This window comes from Anoplopoma fimbria, chromosome 10 (genome assembly GCF_027596085.1).
Source record: "Anoplopoma fimbria isolate UVic2021 breed Golden Eagle Sablefish chromosome 10, Afim_UVic_2022, whole genome shotgun sequence".
Lineage (NCBI taxonomy): Eukaryota > Metazoa > Chordata > Actinopteri > Perciformes > Anoplopomatidae > Anoplopoma > Anoplopoma fimbria.
The window spans coordinates 18,541,155-18,558,319 of record NC_072458.1 but is presented as its reverse complement, the minus strand read 5'-3'; the positions used below and the strand labels follow the sequence as shown (position 1 = coordinate 18,558,319).

The 17,165-nt window shown below is 42.4% G+C and overlaps 1 protein-coding gene across 1 annotated transcript in view; it reads left to right on the top strand.

Moving 5' to 3' along the window:
• Positions 1-368: 368 nt before the first annotated feature.
• LOC129097111 (growth factor receptor-bound protein 10-like) overlaps positions 369-17,165 on the top strand; it is a 38,253-nt gene continuing 21,456 nt past the window's right edge. Inside the window, exons 1-5 of the mRNA XM_054605844.1 lie at positions 369-598; positions 3,613-3,720; positions 8,595-8,688; positions 14,433-14,664; positions 15,425-15,548. Of these exons, the coding sequence (XP_054461819.1) occupies positions 377-598; positions 3,613-3,720; positions 8,595-8,688; positions 14,433-14,664; positions 15,425-15,548 (780 nt within the window). The 5' untranslated portion in view covers positions 369-376. The remainder of the gene's footprint in view (positions 599-3,612; positions 3,721-8,594; positions 8,689-14,432; positions 14,665-15,424; positions 15,549-17,165) is intronic.

The window sequence follows — 17,165 nt, the reverse complement described above, 5'->3', positions numbered from 1 at the left end:
TGAGATACTAATCTTAATTATGAGATGCTAACCCATTATTTTGAGGTATAAGTCATTATTTTAGATACTAAGTCATTGTATTTACAGTTGCAGAAATGGTCTTCCATTGTTGTTTTGCTGAACATTATATTTGTAAAGCAACCAAACAGCTTGTAAAAAAAAGAAAGAAAAAAAGGTGTAATTTCTTGCAGCGTGCTGCTGTGAACAGGGCGGGGCTGAGAGAGGAGGTTTCCTTCTGTGTGTGTGTGTGTGTGTGTGTGTGTGTGTGTGTGTGTGTGTGTGTGTGTGTGTGTGTGTGTGTGTGTGTGTGTGTGTGTGTGTGTGTGTGTGTGTGTGTGTGTGAGGAGCAGTCAGCTGTGCAGGTTGAGACCAGTGCATGTATGCGTGTGTTTTGGTCTGTGTGCCTGTGCGTGTGCAAGGAAAGCACAGGGAGGAGGAGGAGGAAGAGGAGGAGGAGGAGGAAGGAAAGGAGGTGCAGACAACAGATCAGCGGACAGAGTTTTTATTGGAGGAAACAGTTTGTGTGGAGATCCAGACGAGGACAGTCGGAGCGCACCGACCCACCATTCCTGGAGCTGCGAGGTGCCTTTTGATTACCGTAAGCACTTCACTTTGTTTGTTTGGGGAACTCAGTATAGAAGACATGTGGTTTATGCTCGATCATGCATTGATCAGCTTACTTTACAAGACCTTTCAGAGGCAAAACTAAACATGGAGAAGCAGCTTTTAGGTTCTATGCACCAAATATCTGGAACAAACTTCACCCAAAAAAAAATAAAAAAAAAATGCAGGTCCTCCAACTCTCACTTCTTTTAATCAATGCTGAAGACTTTGCACTGTAAGTTTAATTCTTGATCAGTTTTAGCCTATTTCAATTTTCTATTCTTTTGGCTCTTTAATAATTGTTTTTAATTGTATTTGAATGTCCTCTTATATGCGTTTTTCAACAAAGTTTCACACCAGTTCATGAAATAGTCATGAATTGCAATCTATGTTCTATTCTGAGAATGAGATACAACAGTCACTGTAGATATCTTAAAGTCTGTGCAGAGAGATGGCATTTAAAGGAGAGAGAGAGAGAGAGAGAGAGAGAGAGAGAGAGCATACACCTCTGCAAGAGAAGATTATGTTGTTGCCTATTATAAAGATCACCAGCTGGAGTTGTTTTCTGACACTACTTTCTATCACTGCACACATACTGAGACTGTCTTGGTGATGGTTAGTCAAGATGCACCACCAGTGAAAAAAGCCACTGCAGTGACTATTTCATCTCCTCACTGTAGCTGCACTTTGGTTTCTTCCACTAATTGCTACTTTGTAAGGGAGTTATGTGAACCCACAGCATACACAAGAACGGCTGCAACAAGGAGGATAAGCTGAGTGTGTGTGTGTGTGTGTGTGTGTGTGTGTGCGTGTGTGTGTGTGTGTGTGTTGATGGTCTGTCATAAAGCTCCATTAGCTGTGACCTAATGTAGGCTAATCTCTGCATTCTGCTAAACTTCCTGCTTCCTTCCTTCCTGGTGCATAAAGAAGACTTTAGAGAAGAACATTAAGGCTTTTAAGAGGCCCTGAGTGGTAGAATGATACTACTGTGTGTGTGTGTGTGTGTGTGTGTGTGTGTGTGTGTAAAGTACAGGTGCATAAAGACAGTATGTCATTAAAGACTACTTGTAGTCTGCTACTTGACTACTAGCTGCTACTAAAACACACTCAATGTTGGCACCTGAGGTTATTTGCACTTGGGAAGATGTGAAGTGTGTTGTGTTTTATCCACACACACAAACACACACCTGCACACTCACACGTGTGGCATTATTAAGTTGCTCCTTGCTCCATTTAATACCCTAGATCTCCCCGTATGACCAGTAAAGCTGAATTACTCCCTTTCTCTGCAGGAGGAACCACAAATGTCAGCAAATGTCAAGCACTCGGAGCTTTGGCTTTGCTTCCAGGCTTATTAGCCACACATTTGATCAGCCCAGCTTGCCCTTTTGGCCAGCAGTTTGATTGGTGTGAACAAACGCATAAGCCTATGCAAGAACGTGTGAGATATAAAACCAGTCGCAGCAAAGAAAAAAAAAAAAGAGAAAAGGGTGCAATTATCAGCAGCGGAGAGGCTGTCTTTTCACTGTGTGTGCAACTGTGCACACACACACACACACACACACACACACAGATTCCCAGTCAGCAGAGCGACCTAAAGATAGCAGAGCCCCAGTGGAAACAGTAATTAGTGGGGTGAAAAGAGAGGGAGGGAGAAGAGAAGAGAAGAGAGGAGGAGGAGGAGGAGGAGGAGGAGGAGGAGATATTGTTCGAACCATCCGATATCTGTTATATAATAACCTGTACAATGGAGACATGCTGGGGAGAGAAAGTGAAGAGAAACCAGCAGAGTCAAAGAGTGAGTGGAGCTATTTAATGAGAGCGATGAAGAGTTCTGTGTGTGTGTGTGTGTGTGTGTGTGTGTGTGTGTGTGTGTGTGTGTGTGTGTGTGTGTGTGTGTGTGTGTGTGTGTGTGTGTGTGTGTGTGTGTGTGTGTGTGGATTCAGCTTGACAAACCTTTGTTAGAGAGCAGTATCGGTTGCAGCACTTCCCTGAAGTTTTTTTTATGTGGGCTGCTGAAGGATTCATCTTCACAAGTCATTTCTTCCTCTGTGGAGTATTTGTGTTTTTCTTGAATTGAGCGAATGAGCTCCACATCTCTAAAATGTAATTACAGCTTTTCATGAAATTGGGTGCCGATAGGAGAGCAGGGGAACATGTGTGGATAGAAATCTGGTTCAAAAACAACATGATGCAATGCCAAGGAACCCTCATATTCAAATGGATGGTATAAATTTTAGGGTGTAGCTGCAACTTGCATAAAAAAATGTCCCTCTATGCAACAATGCAGCAAATGAAATTGATTTGCACAGGCATCCATGCAACACAAGGCTCAATGCTGAACAGCTTCACTTGGCAGCTTATTGCATCGTGTATCCTCTTTCAAAACACACGCATTCGCACAACTTCCCCCTGCTTACTCACGGCAGATAGTGCTGCACAATGCATTGGAAGTAGCCGAGTCCTATTCCCCCCCCCCACACACACCCCCACACACCCCTTGCCTTCCCCTTCAGTCTGCAGGTGGTGAGTCGTCATGTGTTGCAAGCTTGGAGAGGGTTTCTTATTTAGTCTTAAGCCACAGGCTTTGTTTGGGTATGGAGACTGTGTGTGTGTGTGTGTGTGTGTGTGTGTGTGTGTGTGTGTGTGTGTGTGTGTGTGTGTGTGTGTGTGTGTGTGTGTGTGTGTGTGTGTGTGTGTGTGTGTGTGTGTGTGTACACAATGGCTGTGTTTACATTGGATTCGGTGTGCACACGTTCATCCATGCAGGCTTTGCTTTCTCTTTAGCAGAGAGAGGGGTGTAGGTTTTTTTGGTCTCTTGTCTTTAGGCGAACAAAAATGGACACCAGTTTTTACAAAGTTGTTGCATGGACACTCACATTGTGAGTTTTTCCATTTTCATTCAGTTGATATTTTGATCTCTGTTCGGTTAATTTCGTGATAGCTTTTTGATCTTCCTCTTTGTCATTCAGTCTGTTTTCTTTGCTGTGTCCGTTCCTTCATGAGCAGGGTGCTGGAGAGACCCGGGGGAGTCCTTCCCTACAGAGGGAACACTTAAGGAACACCATGGCCTTAGCGGGATGCCCTGACTACTTCCTACATCACTCAAACTACAAGGTGAATATTTTGTGTGTTTTTTTTTAACGTGTGGTGGGTGGTAGCATGTTAATCAAGAAAGAGCATGTTATGGTTAAGTGGTGCAGGAAAAGCACAGGTGAAACCTCTAACTCTAACGACGGCTCCGTTACGTTTAGTTTTAAGCTGCAACTGTAGTTGACAACTCAAAGGCTACGCTCAGACGGCAGGCAGATTTGTTTCTCAAATCAGATCGTGGCTGACTCCACTTTTATTTGCAAGTTATCAAATCTGATTACTTGAAATTTATTTGCCTACCTGCACGGGTTGCTGTGGTAACGCTTAGGTGTCGGTAACTGCGTAGCTAAACCGGTGACACGGCTTTCCTAGATGAAAGCATTTGCCCTCGAAACAGTCGTGCAACGAGGTCTATCAGTGGGTCTGCAGGACGACAGGACACGCCCCTCAAATCGGTGGCTGTTCAGTTAGGTTTAGGCACCCAAACTACTTTCTTAGGTTTAAGAAAACATCATGGTTTGGGTTAAAACAATTACTGTGGTTTGGAACCAATTCGCCTTTTTCATCGCCAGACTTTCTATAAATCAATCTGGATGTGCCAAAAAATGAATTTGTGCTTGTAGTCTGAACAATTTATAGACAGTTTCTTTAGCCCACTAACATAAGCTAGCTAAACTAGCAAGTTGAAGTTTGCTACTATTGGAGAAGCTGAGAACTGCACAGGTTCAGGAAACTCCTAGACATCATTGTCAAAAGTAACTTTACATCGAAAGTTAAGGTAAAAGTAGAAAAGTGTACACTTCATTTTGCATTCAAACATGCACATCTTGTAGGGACTCGCCACTGCAGTAAAGTCAAGTTGTTAATTTGTTGGTATTTTCTGTACATATCTCTGTAAGATCAAATAATTAAAGTTCTATCAATAACTTGATTGCATGAATCTCTGACAGAAGTCTGTGGACAAGACATTTTTTAATTTGTCAAGTTGAATCTAAAGTCATTGAAATATGTGATTCGAGTCTGACCCAAGTTCAAGTCCTGAATCACATATTCCACATATATTTTGCTTCATGAACAACTTTCATAGTAAATAAACGGAGCCCCGCCTCCAACGCTTTATCCAGTTCTCTTTATACATCCATGCTTTACATCTTCTGACACTTTAAAATGAAATCTTCTGACACAATGTTTCACCATTGCTTGCACTGGAAGTGCTTTAAACTGATAGTTGTTTAATCTTGGCTTATCCTGTTGTTTTATTATTATTATCTTATGTATAGTGGCTCTGTGAGTCTTCTTGCTTCACAGTGAATGACTCCTGGCCTAGTTGGGTAAAACATGGCGTCCGTGCAGCACAACAGAACCACATCCTCTGTTGAACTCCTGCAAAATGAGCCCTTTGTTTCACCGCTCGGATTTTCTCCAGTCCAACCCGGCAGTAACCTAAAGAATTCGGCTAAAGAGCATCGCGGAGGTCTATAAATAGAGTGCTAAACAAACAACAATAACAAGCTGTGAGCTTTGTTCTGTGACAGGCCCCCGGGAGCTCGGGATTGATGGCATGACGTCTTACTGGTGGCCGATGGGGACGATGGAGGTGACGTAGTCCTCAGCTGCCTTACTCCTCTTAGTGGAGGTACAAAAATGCAGCTCCCCGCTAGCCCAAACCGTGGGACCGCTGAGCCCCCGCTGAGCTGACATGAAGTTGGATTGGTTCACGTTAGCTTCCAGGAAAAGGTTTTGCACCAGTAAGACTGCAGTGAATAGTGAATCGAATCCCCATAGAAAACAACATTCCTCCACCCGCATCTAGCGGAGAAAAAAAACAAGAGTTTGATAGTCAGAGGGAGAGAAGTGGGTTACAACATTGCTGTGTGTGTGTGTGTGTGTGTGTGTGTGTGTGTGTGTGTGTGTGTGTGTGTGTGTGTGTGTGTGTGTGTGTGTGTGTGTGTGTGTGTGTGTGTGTGTGTGTGTGTGTGTGTGTGTGTGTGTGTGTGTGTGTGTGTGTGTGTGTGTGTGTGTGTACGTAAAGCTTGCCAGTTGACGTGACACAGCATGGCACACGCACACACACACACACACACACACACATTTACCCCATGGAGTCTCTCTGTAGGCAGTCACTGTAGGTTCAGTGTGTGTAGATAAGCAGCAAATGAGCCCTCGTTTCTTCATACTTACATAACGGCATACATAACGCTGGGCATGTTTGGGAATCTAGGCAGCGTTCCAGGCCTGTCTACAAAGTGTGTGTGTGTGTGTGTGTGTGTGTGTGTGTGTGTGTGTGTGTGTGTGTGTGTGTGTGTGTGTGTGTGTGTGTGTGTGTGTGTGTGTGTGTGTGAGTGTGAGCGTCTGTCTATCTTAGTGAGAACTTTGGGGCTGTGCCAAAAATGTCTCAGAGGAAGCAGCCAGCAGATCTTTTTCCCTCCGATCGCCTTACATACTTGTGTGTATTTGTTCATGTGCATACACATTAACTGCAGAGCACTAAGAAACCGCAGTCCACAGACCCGTAGCTCAGCTGAGTTTTTACTTTAACCCGTCAGAAGAGCAGAAAGAATGAAACGTTCAACAGATACTTTCCCCTCGAGAGTCAGTATTTGTGCCAACAGTCCCCAAAAGTGTCAGTTCTGTCTGAGAACATAGACATGCTTTCGAGGAACGGTAGTCTTTGACTCTCTGAGAGAAGTTATGTTGAAATGCCTAGACGTTTATGCTGTGGGCTATAGATTGAAAGGGGAGACGGTTGCTCACGATCAAATAGATGACAAGAGCAATCAAGACTCTATAGAGCAACACAAATGTGACCAGCTGATTGAAGCTCCAGGCCAAAAACTTTCCCTGGAAGTTTTGCTGACTGCAAGAACCTGTTAAGATGAGAAATACCTCATTCAAATGCAAGAAGATTACAGAAGATTTAACCATATATCATATATATAATAATAGGCTTTTGCTCAAACTGTCACTTTATCCTGACAGTAGTACATGACACAGAGAATCTGTGAAAAAACAACTTTTATTTCTCTCCTCAAATGTTGTCAGAAACATAATTTAGTGAACTGTTAAGCTGTCATGATAAAAGTTTATGATCCAACATTCATATTAACAGTCAAGCCAAAACGGCCAGAACAAACTATTTCATTTTTTGGCTAAACAGTACACTTAAATATGCATCTTTCAACATTTGAGACATCATATTTGATCAGCGCTGCATAGTTTGCCATTTGATTGGAGTTTGCGAGCTTTACAACACTTCGGGACCTAGTTGACCATTAAGGTAGCATCAGTGCACCATCGTTTGAGACTGGTCAGTGAAAGTGCATTACTTTGAGTTCACAATGAAGTTTTTATGGGGAATGTAGCTGTTAAAGCTGACTCTTTTACTGCACGAGTGCTACAGAGGTGAGGGGATTTGCCCTGGACTTACTTGTAGCTATATATTAACACTGCTGGTACTGATATCTGTAACTAGATCTATGACACTGTCCTGCCTCCAAATCCACACCGTGTACACAATTACACTCTTATGTCCATGAGCAGGTAATCCCAAACCAGTGCTGAGTGTGCTGAAAGAAGAATGACAGACACTCCAGTGTAATGTTTACCAAAAACAGAGATGTCCTGAATTATTTTATCTTTGCTTGCATTGTCAAATTAGGCTACAACCAGCAGCCCATTAGCTTAGCTTAGCCCAGAGACAGGAAACTGAGGAAACAGCCGGCCTGGTTCTGTTGGTTCAGGCAAGCTGTTTCCCCTGTTTACAGTCTGCTCATGGTGTAACAAGTAATAAGTAATAAATGCATTTCACAAAAGGTTTCTTTAAAGAAGAAGATCTCCACTAGAATTTAAAATAACATTTACTAGGTTTGTAGTGGACAAGGCTAAGAGTTTGAGAGGTAAATTGGAGATTTTCTCATCTGTGTATTTAATGCTCATTGTTTGTTTGCATGTTGGCTTTTATGTGACTGACATGATGAGTAAATATATCAGAGGGAGTTTAGTGAGCAAGTTGTTGTAGCTAACCGCTTTAGTTGAAGCCTGCAGACTTTCTTTTTCAGCTCACGGGCCTTGCAGCCAAGTTGCCTTCCTTGGAAAGCTTTTGGCTGCTGCTTCTCAGAGCTATAAATCTTACTCTGGGCATTTATGGATGTTTTCGAAGTACCGAGTGGAGCTGTGAGTGTGTGTGTGCATACATGCACAGCATGACCCAAGGCCATGAGTAGTTCCTGGAAGCATAGCTTCCTCGTCTTTCTTTTTCCTGGAAAAGGGAAGATCGAAAGTTTGATCCCCCACCCATTCTCCACTGTAGCTTTCTTGCCTCGCGGCTGCTTCAAATTAGACAATATGTGAGGAACTTGGCAAAGTGTGTGTGCATCTCCGTGTGACGGGTGAGATGTGTGCCTGAGTCGGTAAGTTTTTGCTCTGAAAAGTGATTGATCTGTTGTTATACTTTTTAAATCAGTATCTGGGGGAGTAGAGAGAGAGAGAGAGAGAGAGAGAGAGAGAGAGAGAGAGAGAGAGAGAGAGAGAGAGAGAGAGAGAGAGAGAGAGAGAGAGAGAGAGAGAGAGAGAGAGAGAGAGAGAGAGAGAGAGAGAGAGAGAGAGAGAGAGAGAGAGAGAGAGAGAGAGAGAGAGAGAGAGAGAGAGAGAGAGAGAGAGAGAGGTTCAGAAAGTCACAGGGTCAAAGGTTCACTGGCCTCTGAACTTGAGGCTTGATGTTCCTCGAGAGCAGAAGCATGAACCCACCCTTTGTCTGACCTTCTGAACTCTGTGAAAATAACACATTGTCTTACTCTTCACTGATCTGTTAAACGTTAAAACCACTGCCCGCTTTTTACAACATGGTTTTTGGCTTTTTTAATGAAAAAATCTTTATTTTTCTTGACTTATTTTTACAGGAAAGCATGGACCGCACTTCCTCTCGCCGACCTGAGGAGCTGATTGTTCCAGGCTTTCAGAGCTCGGCCAATCAAAGCTTGCCACATCACCATGGTAACTCTCCTCTCCTCATGCAAACTTATGTTGGATCTGTTCAGGGGATGAAAATATGAAATACAAAACATTGAAATATGGTTGTTGTCTTGCATGTCTTTTTCTTCTCTTAATGTTGTAACAGATGACACAGCTCTTTCCATATTTTACTCACCCTCACATTCTTTCTTCATAACTATCTGTATGGGTTCTCTACAGCCCAAACACATTTGCTTGCCCACTGAATGTTCTTCCTTTATTCCTTGAAATCCCCCCTCTCCTTCTCTATCTCCATCTCCATCTAGGTCCTAGATGGAGATGGAGATAGAGGGATGAAGGGAGACAATGTCCTAGATTCTAGGACATTGTCTCCCTTCATCCCTGTAGGTTCTGCTGTCCAGATGGAGAGGTTATAGACAAGTGTTAAAATGCCCCCCCCCACCCCCTATTTTCTTTCTTTTTGCACAGCTCAGCACTTTTCTCTACAACCCCCCACCACACACACACACACACACACACACACACACACACACACACACACACACACACACACACACACACACACACACACACACACACACACAGAATGTGTTAGCCTTCTCTAAATATATTCCAAGAAATACCTTCAGCCGTCGTGGAAAAATCTTGGAAGTACTTTTTGGAAAGCGGCCAACTTGGAGAGGAGAGGGGGGTACATTTCTTTCTCCCCCACCTTTCCTTTTTTATTACCACTTGGCTCGGTGGTTTAGTGGATTGTCCGCTCTGCTGATGTGTGGTGGTCATCACTTGTGTGCAAGTATTAAATATGGCGTCACCTGAATGTAGTGTGGTGCTTATATAGGCCTGTAGGTCACCCAGTGACAGGCAGAGGGGGGGTTATGGTAAGTAGGCCATAGGTCTGTGGGGCAGGGCTGGAGATAGAAGAAGGTATGCAGGTTCATACTCAACTACAGGCACCGCAGACTAATATTCCTGCTGCTCTTTTCACCTACACATAGCAATATAGACTGCAGCGATTTCATTTCCACTTTGTGGAATCATGGGAAATAAAAAAGCATAACTGCAGTATTAGTTGATGAGTCAGGCTGAGGGGAAAAGTTCAAGTAAACTACAAGTTATTTCTGCCATCGTGCAACGTAAGTCCGTAATTAATTTGCATGCAGGAGAATGATTATAAGAGTTGTTTTAGGAAAAAAAGCATTAATTCTACTGAATAGTAAAACAGCAGTTAACCAATAAGTAACTATCTGTCTAAATGAATGAGATGTGTCAGTTTGACTGATCTGAATTTCCCATCTAAAAAAAAGATAATCTAGTCACATAAGCAGTAATGTCGTCATTGTTTCCAGTGTGACTCGTTCAAGTGTAGCCATCAGTCATCGAGTTTCCCTGATAATATGTTTTGTAGAGAAAAAAAAACTGATTGATGACTTCAGTAAAAACAAAAAAGCCAGACTCAAAGACACCCAGCTACTGTTTCATTCTGACTCTGCACTCCAGAGAAACATTACATCAGCTCTCTGACGGACGTGCTGTATATTTAGATAATGCCAGGCTCAGGTTACATGCCCTTAGTTTATGCTGGGACTGTCTTTATGATGAGCTGATGACATGCGTCTTTATACAAACCCTGTGTATCTAGCCAATTTACTTTAACAGATTTAATGTTTTCGTCATAATTATGATTATAAAGCATCTTATTTGTTATTAGTTCTTTCCTTCAGAGTTGCCCTGCTTCACTTCAATAGCGTTATTTCTTTGTGCTGCTCAGTTTAAATACAAGGTGGCTACCTCTGGATCTAAAAAGTGAAGCCAATGCAGAAGTGCCTTAAATTGCTTTCTAATGGCCAGCAGGGGGCGACTCCTCTGGTTGCAAAAAGAAGTCTGATTGTATGGAAACTCATGACAAAATGACTCTACTTCTCACTTGGTACCTCAGTTAACCTTGTTAACATGAGTTCATGGTCTCAATTGCTAGTTTCAAGTCTTCTTCAATACAGCATGATGTTCATTTAGTAACTTATGGTCCCATTTAGAGTAAAATAGTTCATAAAGCAGGTTATGCTTCGGGTCTCGGCTACCTTGTGATTGACAGTTTGCTACCACAGCATCGTCCAGTCGTGTGTTTTCTTCTTACACCTTTAACCCTTTTACTATGTGTTTTCACTTCATGAAAGTTAATTGTAACATTTTAGTCGCCTAAAATGTCTTACTGAGCGTCTGTACTGTCAAAAAGCCGAAATGGTGACAACAAAAAACTGCTTGCATTTCAGTAAAGATTGTTAAGAGAGAAAAGCATTTCTAGCTCACTTTACCCACCCATTTACACATCATGTGTGGTGATTGAGCGAGACGTGATTGTCCACAGTGAAAACATCTACTCCCTACAATGCAAAATGTGATTACACAGACCACACATAAATACAATTTGATCTGAATACAGAATAACAATTATTTGTTGACCACTTGTGCAAACAGTACCACAGTGCAGTTTTATGTTAAATATAACTGGAGTATTTTTACTGCATATATAGGAACTCAATTGCACTTTGCCCTTGAATGTCCAGCTCTCCTCTCTGACTACACTTCCTTATCAAATGCTGCAGCAGTTAATGTATATTCAAAGTTGCAGTCAGTAAAAGAGAGGGTGGAGATATTTTCAAGCTATATGTCCTCTAGCTTCCACCACTGAAGCCAGCAGTGCAGCGTGGGCCAAGGCCAGCAATGGGAAGAGGGAGAGGAACGCCAATGATACCATCATTATCCTTTAAAAGCTGCAATGGCCAACAATTTGATGTTAAACTGCAGCTGGCTTATCAGGTTTAAACACAAAGTGGTGCTCCAACAGAGGAGAACTGCTAATGAGAAAACCTTCCATACCCGATATTAAGATGACGCATGTGGATATTTTGCCCTGATGGAATTCTGTAAACACTTGTTTGCACATAGAAAGACAAATTGGAAACGTGTGGTCTGTTTAGAAAGCTAGACTTGCCAATGTAAACTGAACTAATGATTCATTACCTCCTCATTCACAACTGCTGCACTTTAGTAGCCATCAAAAACTCCCAAAAAGTAGTTGACTCGTAGATTAATCACGAAAGATTTAAACTGAATAGCCATTTCCAATCACAAAAAAATCTTAGTTTAGTGCGTTAGCATGCTAGCATTTGATTTGACGTGAGTCATCAGGATTCAACCTCTGGGAACCTCAAATCTGCATTAAATGTCTAAGAGATCCTTCCAGTAGCTGTCGAGATATTTCAGTTTTGGATGGCTAGCATGGCTATAAAGCATGTGTCAACACTCTCATGGATTTTTGTTTTTCACAAATGTCACAGAAGATTTCTGGATATTGAAGTCCTGAAAAGTAAAGTTTATGGCACCTGCAGCCTTCACTGTGTACTAGACCTTTTTTCACTGAAGACATTCTGACATTCTGACACAAAGCACAGGTGTAAATAATAAAATAAATGTATGCTTAATGTATATACCAGTCTCTGTTCCTGGTATTATGCAAGCTGACTCACACCTGTGCTTTTCCTGCTATGACTAGTCAAAATGTATTTTCTGAAAAAGGGCCTGCATATTGCAGCTTTACATAATAATCACCTCTGACTGTCCTCATGTGCTCTCTTGTTCTTTTCCAACTGTGTGTGTGTCTCCTCTCCCAACACATGTCCCACACATGAACTCCAGCATCACATGACCTTGTGTCCCAGACTGTCCTCTCTTTATGCATATGTGTGTGTCATGCATCTGGATCAGACAGGCCGACTCCTGCTGTCCGGCTGCTTCTTTTCCATTCAGCGCGTATGTTTACTGTGTGCCTTTTCTTTAATTCTCCTGTATAATTACATGCATCATCAACATCGCATAGCGTACATCATGTCCTGTGCTCTTCTGTGTGTGTGTGTGTGTGTGTGTGTGTGTGTATGTGTGTGTGTGTGTGCATGTGTTTTGGTGCCGTACTTTGTCCTGATCATTTGGTCACCATATGCCATCACACAGGCCGTAGAACATTGTAATTTCTTCCTACAGGAATGTCAGGAATTCTGAGTGTGGTGTCGGGGTGGGACACACACAGGACCAAAGGGCTTTGGACACACACACACACACACACGCACACATACAGAAACACATGGAGACATGCTAGGTCTTGCACTTAAAAGGAGCACTTCCCCCCCCCAAAAGGATATATATTTTTCCTGCATGCAAGAATACAAAAACAGAAAAGTCTTGATGAATTAAAGTAATTGGTTGCCATGTTCAACAACAAAACTGTATCAAAATATCCGTTTACAAACTCTCACGCAACTCGTGCAGTATCATTTTTATCCAGTCATATGCTTAACTTTGCTTAAACATCACACAGTTATACAGAAGTCTTTTAAAAGCAAAGGTATTAGCGAAGATGCATGTGTTTTAGAAGTAGTGAGCATACAACTGGATAAATGAGACTTTGATTAAACTGCACAAGTTGTGAGAGAGTTTTAAACAGATTCTTTTTATATTGTTTCACTGTTGTTAAACGCGTCACCCAATAATTCAATTTAACAAGATTCTTTTTTCAGTTTACAGGTTCTTCGTTTACCTTTTAGGCATGTGAGAAAAAAGGTTTTGGAGTTTTTGGTCATTTTGGTGGCAAAGTATTCCTTTAACCTAAAACTGGCTTTATTAGAGAGATTTCTATCCCGCTAGTACACTTTTTTCACACTAGTTAGCTGTGCACATTAGCTTGAAAGCTTGATAAATGGTAAGCAACAAGTGCAGTCTGGAAGTTCTACTCCATTTGTCCCTGAAGGGTAATTGATAAAGTATTAATCCTGGACTGACTTTAGTTAATTAGTAACAGGTCAGGTTAAATAGACCAACCCTGACTGGAAAACTGACTTGTTGACTGGATCTTTTCTCTCTGGTTTGGATTGGTGTGGGTTCAGTCTGCGGGTGACTGTTGTTTCCGAATTCCAGTTCTTGATAAACAACTCGTCCTTGTGGATGACAGGTTCCACGTAATCGGACCAAAGGAAAGCTAGTGAGTTGTTGTACTACATGGCCATTGGAAGAAATCCAAACCAAAGTGAAATCCAAAACGAGCTGTGTGTTCTTTCTTTGCTCTCCGGTCTCGTGATCGATGGTTCAGGACCACGATGTTCTTTTGGCAATATTTTGACTGTTGACCGTGTTAAATTACAACTAATTAAAGGAGCTTGCCAGAATGCTGGAACATTGCCTCATTATGTAGGAGTGGCACAAAAAGGTCAAAATGCTGAGCTGTCTGTTCAAACAGGTAACCCTTTATAGACCATAAAGTTAATTTTTCACCCCAACAGGATCCCTTTGATGATAATATCTGACAAATTGGGTTCCATAGTGTTGTCTCCTCTCTGTCTTTAAATACAGAAATGCAATACAAGACACATCACTAGGAATGTAAAAAAAAGCATAACCATAACTTCTTGATTTACCTTTTTCATTAGGTCGTTCATATCAACTACTGACTGAATACATGAACAACTGCAAACATTCTGGTTCTCCTTTAGCTCTGTTTTATTCCCCTTACAGCTGCAGCTGAACCATAGAGATTAATTTGATTTCTAATGATTACCAGCTGGTTGAGGATGCTTTAAAAATAACTTCTCAAACACTGTGACCCACAGAGGCCAGTGGATATCTGCTGTCCTGCAGCTTTCACTGTCGCTCACTTTTTATTTTTTCCTCCCTTCTCCACCTCCCCCATCCCGCCGACCCCCCGCCTCCCGCAGACGACGATGTGGATCTGGAGCAGCTGGTGAATGACATGAACTCCTCCATGGAGAGTGTTTACTCTACGCAGGCAGACACGGCGCTGCTCCTGAATAACGGCCATGTGCCCGCTCCTCACCACCACCACCACATGCACCCAACCCACCGTCGTCACACCCCGCCCCAGCCCCCTTCCTCCCCCTCCAGGGAGAGGCTGCGACACTCCCAGCCCATGCACATCCAGGCCGTCAGGTAGACACTCATTACCTGGCCCCCGCATGGATTTCTCTGTTTTATATTAAGATTAAGACAGCCGGAAGCACTGTTCTCTGCTTAAAAAACATGACAGCATTGCCTTAAGAAGAACTGTGATTTTCTCTGTGTGCTTTTGCTGGTTTGTTTGCATCAGTAGCTTTAATGTAACTTTTTTTTATTGCACCCAAGCTGCTTCCAGCTGTCGCTCAACTCACCAACATATAAGAAGGGGACAAAGATTTCGCACATTTAATTGATTAAAATACAGATCTTTTTGCTAAATCTAGCTGCAAAATGTAAATGAAGAGAAGAAGACACACTTTGAAAATGACATTCATTGAAAATGTGGGATTAATTCCTTTCTAAAGATGTAAATGTTTTGTTTTTTATTATTTCGGGCTTGCGATATCACAGGTCAGTTAGTTACTCGCTTCTCTTAATCCGGGAACACTTAAAACATTTTTTAATAGTAAGAGCATGAAAAATGAAGTCATATTTTAAACAATTTTACTATAAATTATAAAGTCACTACAAGCTTTAGAAGACAGAGTTTGTTCATGAATACTTTGCTTTATTAAACAGACTCTCTCAAAATGTCTTGAGATAAAGTCAGAGATAAAATTAACTTTTTTGTCTAATATATGTGTGCCATACCTTTTCTATACCCAAATGATGCGAGTAATTGTGTGCATACAGTATTGACAGTCTTTCATTGGTCACCCAGCCGTGACTTCAGTGTGTTTGTCTCCCTCTGCAGGTGTCTGCAGGAAGAGCATCTGCTGCGTCCGGCCTCCCTGCCTGCCATCCCCAACCCTTTCCCTGAGCTCTGCAGCCCGGCAGGCTCCCCCGTTCTCAGCCCCATTCAGACCTCCAACAACCACGTAAGCACACCCGCACCACCTTTCCCGCACTTATACACCCAAACTAACATTTAACAACTAACTAGAGGAGGCAGGTGGGTTCTGGGAAGAACAAACTTCACCATCTTTTTTTTTTTACATTTTTTGTAGTTGTTACTGGTTACCACTATAGTTGCGATGTATTTTGGAATCCTCAACGTGTGTGATGTCCTTTACTTGACCACTATCACAATAGTGTGTGTGTGTGTGTGTGTGCGTGTGCGTGTGCGTATGTGTGTGTCCGTGTCCAGCTGACTGGCCTGTTGTGTTCAGGGCAGAGCAGCATGTGTTGACTTTGGCTGTGGACAGTCTTTCCTTCCATTGCACAACAGCTCACCCTGGGTTATCTGACAGTGTGTGTGTGTTATTGTGGAAGAATCATTATCAATCACATGCACACACACACACATACAGAGTGACAGACATGATTTGCCATGGACGGAGGTGAGCGATGTCTCCAGGATGCTGCAGACAGAGTGCAGACTTCCGTAGCGGAGCTGGAAAGGCGGCTGGGAACGTCTGCAGGTCGAATCTTTCTGAACCTTCTGAATCCGTCCGCGGCAAGACAGGCGCCCATTTCCGGTTCACACGCTTCAACCTTGGCTCTTAACGTCACTGTGCGTGTGTGCGTGTGTGTGTGTGTGTGTGTGTGTGTCATAGCCTTGCCCTTCCTTCCCCCGGTAAAGCCTCCTGTCCCAGGAATGTTCCATCTCTCTCAAAGACGTTTTCAGGATGCCCACCCTGAACAATAAAAGTTATTTTAGATGCTTACCCTTTCTTGTGCTCTCATCGCTCACACACACACACACACACACACACACACACGCACACAATGATACACTCGGTGCAAACACACACACACACACACACACACACACATGCATGTGTGTTGAGGCCAAGCATTATTTATGCAATTCGTTGACATCATCTCACAAGGTCTGGAGTCAGAGAGCAAGTTTGCAGCTTGCACAAAGGATCTTTTGTGTGTGTTTGAGCTGACTTGATGTTGCATCATGTCTCTTTCACATAACATCTTCATTTTGTTCAGTTTGGCTCATTTAACTATTGTCTTGTGTATCTAAAGAGGTACATTATCGTCCAGTGATTGTTACGGAGAAGAAATATAGTATATACATTTTTGTGATAGCTTAGATCATTTTAGATGCAGTTTGGTGTAGTCGTTAAGCTGCTTTGAATGTGCTTGTATCTGACATTCGATGACTTATTCCAGCATTTTGCTTCTTCTTTACTGCAATTTTTATGGCATGTCATCAGGGTGGAGTATGCAAGAAAATTCTTCAAGACCGCTTCATGGCACAAAAACAGGAAGATTATTGTATTCTTCCAGGATGAACAGCGATAAAGCTTGTGCTGGAAGGAGTAAAAAGCACATTGAAAAATCCCTTCCAACATTCCATCATGTTTATCATCGTCAGCAAAAGAGAAGATCCTTTTGGCTGAACAAGCAGAGGAGGTGGCTGGGAGACTGATAAATGTGTGGCTGGAGGTGATGGGGATCATGGGAAACAAAAACCACCAATGAAAAGAAAATCACTTGAATTTGATCAGTTTACGATCAATAATTGATCTGACCGTGAA